General features: G+C 44.9%; 1 protein-coding gene across 1 annotated transcript; it reads left to right on the top strand.

The window, feature by feature from the left end:
- The first annotated feature begins 731 nt into the window (after positions 1 to 731).
- Positions 732 to 5,777, top strand: LOC137461103 (uncharacterized). The gene is made up of 3 exons (XM_068171002.1): positions 732 to 1,385; positions 2,382 to 4,965; positions 5,629 to 5,777. The coding sequence occupies exons 1-3, from the start codon at positions 732 to 734 to the stop codon at positions 5,775 to 5,777; spliced, it is 3,387 nt and encodes a 1,128-aa protein (XP_068027103.1).
- The last annotated feature ends 3,358 nt before the right edge of the window (positions 5,778 to 9,135 follow it).

Below are 9,135 nucleotides of genomic sequence, written 5' to 3' on the forward strand. Positions count from 1 at the left end.
GGGAGAAAGAGACTATTCCGGGAACAGCCATGGGAGGGCGACAGAGTAAGGACGTAAATATGAAAACTCCATTAGGATGTATCTTGAAGCACTGGAAGGACTTGGGAGGAATTCCAGGGGGAAGCATAAGTAAAAAGACACTCCTTAAATATTGTACACAGTGGTGGCCATTGTATAAGTTAGACGACAATGAGAAATGGCCACCGGAGGGAACAACTAATTATAACACTGTTTTACAACTGATGCTCTTCCTCCGCCGGCTTAATAAATGGGATGAGGTGATGTACGCAGACACGTTCTTCACTCTAAGGAATAAACCTGAGTGGCAAAAAGAGTGCGGAATTAATGTAGCCCCTCAGGATCCCCTAGTACTAGCCCTGGAAAGGGATAAGAAGGGTCCAAAGCCTAAAGAACGTTGCTGTGATGCATGTAGTATTGGACAGCAGTGTCTCAAGCTAACAAGAAGAGATAGTGGAAAGGAGAGCGAAATAAGCCTGAGGGAATACCATCCATTCGCTCCAGGGTGGGAAGGGCCTCTTCCCAGGCCAAAAGAGGAACAAGGGGATCCCAGCCCATTAAAGGAACTGGAGCGATGGTGGAAATCTAAGTTTGGGCACAGCCCTCAGAAGTTAGACAACAGTTGGGAGGAAGATAGTCCATTAAAATCGGGGATTGACGAGAGGAAAAGCAGCCCTCAGGGACTAGATAGTCCACAGGGGTCGGGGAGCTACATGGATGCTGACAGCCCACCCAGATTAGAAGTCGAAAGGGAGGAAGGCAGTCCGTCAGGAGCAGAGAGCCAAAGGGAGACATGTAGCCTGCCCGAGCTCAGTCCATATGGGGATAACAACACATCCAGAAGTGGAGACGTTTGTAGAATGGAAACCAGCACACCAAGGACTGGGGACAAAAGTAACTCACTGGGAAGCGGCGTCTCTAAACTGAGAGGCGGCGTCTCTGAATTGAGATATAGTGAAAAGGATGATAACGAGATATGCAAAAAGGGGGGCAGAGAACAACTTAATATAGTAATTCAGATAAAGGATGAGAGAAATGGGAGGGGAGCAGAGGATGAGAGGGACAGCAGCCCGGGACAGGATAGGAGCCGGCAGATACAAAAAGGGCGACAGACGCAGGACGAGAATCGGATGGATGATTTAATAGAGATAGGAGGGGAAAATGAAGAACAGGAAGGGGGGAAGAGGAAAGAGAAGAGAAAGAATTGGGGAGACATTGAGGCACAGGAAGGAGATCCCGGGGAAGAGATCGGTCACTCGTATTATACCAGATCTGTGGCACGGGGGGAAGCAAAGCAAAGAGAGGAAGGGAACAATACGATAGCTCCTCTCCGACAAGTTGTACCAACGTTAGGGGAAAAGACTAGAGTAAAGGTGCCGTTCTTGACAAATGATTTGAACAATTGGAGGGATGAGGCAAGGAATTTCAGGAGAAATCCTGAGGGAGTAGCGAAGAGGTTTGAATTAATGGCAAAGAATTTAGATATTGATTGGGAGGATATAGAAGTGATGCTGTCAGAGTTGACAGATACAGAAAGGGAACTCGTATTGGAAACAGGAAAACGACATGCTCAAGTATTATCAGGAAGACTAGAAGATAATTTTCCCAGCAGTAAACCAGAATGGGACCCGGGCAATGCAGAGCACTATCAACAGCTAGTGCAGTATAGAAAACTGATAGCGATGGGCTTGCGTAATGCGATCCCTAAGGCTATCAATTGGTCAATGCTATATGACATCAGGCAGGGAAAGGATGAGACCCCATCAGAGTTTTTGGATAGACTTAGGGCAGCGATGAGACAATACATACCCCTGGACCCAGCAACAGAAGAAGGGAAACAGCACTTGTTAGGGTTGATGATGGGACAGAGTAACCCAGACATCAGAAAGAAATTACAAAAACTTGAGCATCCAGCAAATAAAAACCTAGAGACACTGCTGAATGAGGCATGGAAAGTATACAATAATAGAGAGATTGAGGAGAAGAAAAAAGAGGACAGGAGGATAGCGCGAGTAGTGGCTGTAGCAGTGGCAGCTCAGAAGACAGGTTACTTGGAACCTGGAACCAGGGGAAGAGGTAGAGGCAACCCAGCAGGAAGGGGAGGGAGGCTCCAACCCCACCCAGCTAGAGTAGGGGCAAATCAATGTGCGTACTGCCTACAGATGGGACACTGGAAGTGAGAATGCCCCCAACGAAGGGAAAGGCTAATGGCCACTACTACTACCACACATCAGGATAGTGAATGAGCAGGACCGGTGGGCCATACCCTAGCAGACCCACTGGTTAAAATGGAGCTAGGGGAAGGTAAAAAGGAATTGAACTTTTTGATTGATACGGGAGCAACTTTTTCGGTTTTAAATCAGGAATTGGTACCTAAAAGTGATGAATTTGTACAAGTTGTGGGAGCAACAGGCCAACCAGAAAAGGCTTACTTTTTGAAACCCATTAAATACAAAATTGGGAAACAAATGGGAATTCATCAGTTCCTGTATTTACCAAATTCGCCAAAGCCCTTATTGGGGAGAGACCTATTGGAGAACTTGGGAGCCATAATAAAGTTCAACAAAGACAAATTGGAATTAAAAGTAAATGAGGAACAACTGATTACAGCTCTAAGCCTAACGATCAGTTGTGTGGAACCTAAACCTGAGAATCACAATTTCGAGCGAATCCTGAACAAGACATACCCATTAGTGTGGGCTACTGATATACCTGGAAAATCAAAACAAGCAGTACCGATTGTTGTTGAACTTAAAGTTGGGGCAAAACCGGTGATAAGAAAACAATACCCCCTGAGGATAGAAGACAGGAAGGGGATCGAGCCCATAATCAAAAGGTTTTTGGAACTGGGGTTATTGGTAGAATGCGAATCAGATTTTAATACACCAATCCTGCCAGTAAAGAAACCTAATGGAGCCTATAGACTAGTTCAGGATCTGAGAGCAGTAAACGAAATAACCAAGACATTACATCCGGTAGTTGCTAATCCATACACACTTTTAACTAGACTGAAGGATAATTTGGCCTGGTTCACCGTATTAGATTTAAAAGACGCATTCTTCTGCCTTCCTTTAGCCCCCAAAAGTCAAAAGATTTTTGCTTTTGAGTGGGAATCTGTAGATAGAGGAAGAAAGACTCAACTTACCTGGACGGTATTGCCCCAAGGATGGTGCAATTCCCCCACGATTTTTGGGAACCAGTTAGCCAAAGAATTAGAACAGTGGGAAAGGCCGCTGGGAGATGGCACCCTTCTGCAGTACGTAGACGACCTCCTAATAGCAACAACGACGGAGGAAGAATGCATTGAATGGACTATTTCCTTGTTAAATTTCCTGGGTTTAAGTGGATATCGAGTTTCTCAACAGAAAGCACAGCTGGTGCAAAAAGAAGTGGTGTACCTGGGATACGAAGTCTCCAGAGGACAGCGATCCCTGGGAGCAGCTAGGAAAGAGGCCATCTGCCAGATACCTAAACCAGAGACGGTGAGAGATCTGCGCACCTTTCTGGGGATGACAGGTTGGTGTCGGCTATGGATCTACCAGTACGGGATACTCGCTAAACCACTGTATGATTTGTTGAAGGAGACTAAGAACGTCCTAGTTTGGACTCCCGAGGCAGAAGGGGCCTTCAAGAAGTTGAAGCTGGAGCTAATGAGAGCACCGGCCTTAGGTCTCCCAGATGTATCAAAACCATTCTGGCTGTTCTCCCATGAGCGACAAGGGATGGCCCTAGGAGTCCTAGCACAGCAATTGGGACCACACAAGAGAGCTGTGGCCTACTTCTCCAAGCGATTGGATGAAGTAAGTAAAGGATGGCCAGGCTGTCTGAGGGCAGTGGCCGCAGTAATAATTAACATAGAAGAGGCCAGGAAGCTCACGTTGGGTCAAAAGATGACTGTGTTAGTGTCTCACACTGTGTCAGCTGTGCTGGAACAGAAAGGCAACCATTGGCTGTCGCCTTCCAGATTCCTAAAATACCAGGCCATCCTGGCTGAATCAGATGACATAACCATTCAGGTAACTAACATTGTGAACCCAGCTTCATTTCTAGAAGGAAGAGACCCAGCAGAACCCATCGAACACGACTGCCTGGAAACAATTGAAGCAGTCTACTCCAGTCGCCCGGATCTCAAAGAAGAGCCGTTTGAAGATGCGGATAACTGGTTCTCAGATGGCAGCAGCTTCGTGAAGCGAGGAGTAAGAATGGCTGGCTATGCAGTCACTACTACAGAAAGGGTAATTGAGTTGAACTCCTTGCCTGCAGGGACCTCAGCTCAAAAGGCAGAACTGATAGCTCTGACTCGAGCCCTGGAATTGGCGGAGAACATGCAAATTAATATATGGACAGACTCTAAATATGCCTTTTCCATTGTACATGCTCATGGAGCCATTTGGAAAGAAAGAGGACTGTTGACTACACAAGGAAAAACGGTCAAACATGCAGAGGAGGTTCTGCGATTGCTAGAGGCGGTCCAACTCCCAGCACAAGTGGCCATAATGCATTGTAAGGGACATTTGAAAGGTAACACTATTCCAGAAATAGGAAACAGGAAGGCAGATACAGAAGCTAAATTGGCTGCCACGAGGACTAGGGAAGTGAAAATAACGGCCCTAATACCAGGAGAGCTGGATACCAACATCCAGCCAGATTACCAGGAATCAGATCATAGGTGGATACGAAGAAATAAGGGCAAAATATTAGAAAATGGTTGGGGTCAATTGGAAACAGGACAGTTAGTAATACCAGGAAACGTGATGTGGCAGTTTGTAAAGGCAGAACATGAGAAGGCCCATTGGGGTCTAGATTCGCTTTACCAATATTTGCAAACCAGGATAGCAGGACCGAAATTATTTACTACTATAAAACACGTTACATCCCAGTGCGAGCAGTGTCTGAAAAACAACCCGAATACGGGAACCAAGGTACACCAAGGAGCCATAAATCGAGGTAAATTCCCAGGTGAAGTATGGCAAATTGATTTTTCTGAACTCCCAAGAAAAGGGGGGTTTCGGTATTTGTTGGTATTAACTGATACGTTTTCTGGGTGGCCTGAAGCATTCCCTTGCAGGACAAATAAGGAAAGAGAAGTAACTAAAGTACTGTTGAATGAAATTATTCCACGGTTTGGGGTACCGAAGAGCATTTCTTCGGATAGGGGTACACATTTCTGTGCAAAAGCAGTGAGAGCAATAAGCAAAGCATTACAAATCAAATGGCAATTACACACGCCTTACCGTCCACAGGCCAGTGGGCAAGTGGAAAAGATGAATCATCTTATTAAACAGCAAATTGCCAAAATATGTCAGGAGACTAATTTGCAGTGGTATCAAGCTCTGCCTATTGCTCTACTGAGGCTGAGAGTCAAACCAAGATCAAAAGAAAAGTTAAGCCCATTTGAAATTTTGTATGGTAGACCTTATGCTATGCAAGTCATGAATGGGGACGCTATAGGCCAAATCGGTGATCAGTACATTTATGATTATGTAATTACGGTGGGAAAACAGTTTGACAAAAATGCTACTGTGGTGATAGAGCACCAACCTAAACAACCTGATTGCAAATTGCATCCGTTTAATCCCGGTGATTGGGTGTATGTTAAGAATCTTTTAGTGAAACCCCTACAAGAGAAGTGGGAAGGACCTTTCCAAGTGCTGCTGACTACCTTCACCGCGGTTCGGATCAAGGAGCGACCTACGTGGATCCATTATTCACGAGTCAAGAAAGCTCCGGAGAACAAACAAGAAGAGCAGACGCCATGATCCTGACTCCACCTCAAACCTTTACAACTCTGATCATTGGACTCTCGATAAGTATAGCTCTTCCCCAAGGCTCTGCCCCAATAGACCCATGGTCTCATGCACACCAGTGTATCCACCCGGAGAGGGGAGAGAAGGGACCCTATTTCGAGGTTTATGCCTTACGTAACAATCAGCCATACATGAGTAAAGTATGGCATCAGCCCTCCATGGTAGCATACAAGAGAGACCAAATCCCAGTGGAAGGAAAAACAAGGCAGCTAGTATTAACAATTCGACCCTTGATGCCAGCCTCTAAACATAACCTAATTACCTTTAGTCCAGTGAAAATGGGCCAGTTATGATTATACCAAAAATAGGTGGCAATCAGTTAGCACAGAGGCATGATTCCTAGAGGACAATTAGGCTATGTTTGCGACAACGCTGTAGTAGACTTATGCTTAGATGTCGAAAATAGTGTATGTACCTTTGAAATGCTTTCACATAATAGAACACAATCACAAGTTTACTATATAGGGAATGGGTGTGCTTGCGTGAGGACAGCTTGTGACAATGTCACTATAGATAATTGCCAAGAGGAGACTAACAATACTAACTTCTCTGTGTGCAACTTCACCAAGATAGTGGGTTGTGATTTTCATTATACTGTCCCAATAACTACTCAACAGCTAATTAACGCAGATTTTAACCTATATCAAGAGATACCGAAATTACAAATAGGGATGGATGTCAAAATTCTTAAAGCGATGCTCGCACATCCTAAAGTGAAGAAATTGGTGCAAAAGGTGAATCAAACAACTAAACGAATGGTATGGCAGGTAGAACATAATTCAGAAAAAATAAAAGATGTCCTGACCAAAGTAGAACAAGTAGGCCAGCATCATTGGTGGGACATCTTTACAGGATACTCCCCAACAGCTACACAGGTCTTCAACTATCTGGTGCACCCAATGCTAATAGTAATTGTAGTTCTGTTACTATTAACTCTCACAAATATTTGTATGTGGTGGAGACTAAGAATCATAATGAAAAGGACCCAAATGGTTTGGGCTATGGTACGAGCGTATCAGCGCCCTATAGGATTAGAATTTGACGAAAGAATTCGTAAGTTATAAGAAAAAGGGGGGAAATGAAGCCCCAAAACAGATAGCTTTCGAGAAATAATGGGTTAAAACATAGAATGTGAAGCAATTGAAGAAAGCATAAACCAGATAGAGCAATAAATTGGCTAAGGCATGGGACACTGTGTCAGAAAAAGGAGATAAGGAATAAGGACTGATAAGAACTATTAGGGCAAGCATGATTCAGAGCCAACAAGGTCAAACTGACCCTAAGAGCCTTGTCAAGTCAGCGGAACCAAGCCAGACACACCGGGAATTGACCAAATTAGGAAAGGAGTTCAAAAGTTTAAAGAGGAAGACTCATCAGGAGACCCCTGCCCATGATGAAGGCCACCGGAATGACCACCAAGAAGATCCTCAAAAGAGATGTCCCCGCCCACGCTCCGCCTACACCACGCCCCCTATGAATATGTATGCAAAGATATGATTATGTATATGATCTGATGCAATACCACATCCAAAACTGCATAAGAGACATGCTTTTGTTACGGGAAAGGGAGAAATCCATTTAGTGATTTCTCCAACGTGTTGCTAATAAAAATACCTCCTGTCTATCTGACTTAAACTGAGTCTCTTAGGCAGTTATTCTCACCTTTTGGGGCAAAATTCGGCATCACAGACTTCCACCTTCGCTTGTTTCCAACAAGACGACAGGAACCGTCTGTGAACAAAGCATATTTCTTTTCATCATCAGAAAGGTCATTGTAAGGAGGAGCTTCCTCAGCACGAGTTACTTTCTCCTCTGGAGGTTTAGCACAGTTGATACCTTCAGGCCAACTTGAGATCACCTTCACTAGACCAGGTCTTTCAAGATTTCCCATTCGAGCTCTCTGTGTTATCAGAGCCATCCACTTAGACCAGGTTGAGTCTGTGGCATGATGTGGTGTGGAGCCTTTGCCTTTGAATATCCAATTCATAACTGGTAATCTGGGAGCTAAGAGAAGTTGTGATTCAGTTCCAATCACTTCAGAAGATGCTTTTACTCCTTCATAGGCAGCTAAAATTTCTTTCTCTGTTGGAGTATAATTAGCCTCTGAACCTCTGTAACCTCGACTCCAGAAACCAAGAGGTCGTCCACGTGTCTCACCTGGAGCTTTTTGCCACAAGCACCAGGTTGGACCATTGTCACTTGCAGCCGTGTACAAAATGTTCTTAATGTCTGGACCATCTCGGACAGGTCCCAGACCCATTGCTTGAACTACCTCTTGCTTTATCTGGTCAAAGGCTGCTTGTTGTTCAGGTCCCCAGTGGAAATGGTTTCTCTTTCGAGTCACATCATACAGAGGTTTCACAATCTGACTGTATCCAGGAATGTGCAGTCTCCAAAATCCCACTATCCCCAAGAAACGTAGGGTCTTCTGCTTGTTTGTGGGACTTGCCATGGTAGAGACTCTATTTACCACATCCACTGGAATGTGTCGGCGTCCATCCTGCCACCGCACTCCCAGAAATTGAATCTCTGTGGTAGGTCCTTTCACCTTGTCGCGTTTGATGGCAAAACCTGCATCCAGAAGAATGTCAATGATTTTGTTACCTTTCTTGAAGACTTCCTCAGCAGTTTTACCTCAGACAATGATATCATCGATGAACTGGATGTGTTCTGGAGCACCGCCTTTCTCCAGAGCATCGTGGATCACTGCATGACAGATGCTTGAGCTGTGGATCCAGCCCATTGGCAGCCTGTTGAAAGTGTACTGAATTCCTCTCCAGGTGAAAGCAAACTGAGGCCTGCATTCCTCTGCTATGGGAATAGAGAAAAATGCATTAGCAATGTCTATGGTAGCATACCATTTGGCCACTTTGGATTCCAGCTCATACTGTAGCTCCATCATGTCTGGTACTGCTGCACTCATAGGTGGTGTCACCTCATTCAGGGCTCGGTAGTCTACCGTCAGACGCCAGTCTCCATTCTGCTTCCGCACAGGCCACACTGGACTGTTGAAAGGTGAATGAGTTTTGCTGACGACTTTCTGACTCTCCAACTGACGAATCAGATTCTGAATGGGCAACAAAGAGTCACGGTTGGTTCTGTATTGTCTGTGATGCACAGTCTGAGAAGCAACCGGCAATTTAATGTCCTGTATCTTATGTTGTCCCACAACTGCAGATTCATCAGAAAGCTCAGGTCTAGCAGACAGCTTCAATTTTTGTCCATCAATTTCTATAGAAGCTACTCCAAAAGCCCATTTGTAACCTCTAGGGTCTTTGAAACGCCCTTCTCTTAGAAAATCAATTCCCAA

Source organism: Melanerpes formicivorus, unplaced genomic scaffold (genome assembly GCF_026170545.1).
Source record: "Melanerpes formicivorus ecotype bairdi unplaced genomic scaffold, bMelFor1.0.p_v2 SCAF_1126, whole genome shotgun sequence".
Taxonomy (NCBI): Eukaryota; Metazoa; Chordata; class Aves; order Piciformes; family Picidae; genus Melanerpes; species Melanerpes formicivorus.

Bases quoted from the DNA above. Each gene is read 5' to 3' on its own strand.
- LOC137461103 (XM_068171002.1), top strand. From the start codon at position 732: ATGGATGCTGACAGCCCACCCAGATTAGAAGTCGAAAGGGAGGAAGGC. The intron at 1,386-2,381 runs GTAAAGGTGCCG...GTTTTAAATCAG, and splicing joins CGTTAGGGGAAAAGACTAGA to GAATTGGTACCTAAAAGTGA. The intron at 4,966-5,628 runs GTAAATTCCCAG...AGAATCTTTTAG, and splicing joins CCAAGGAGCCATAAATCGAG to TGAAACCCCTACAAGAGAAG.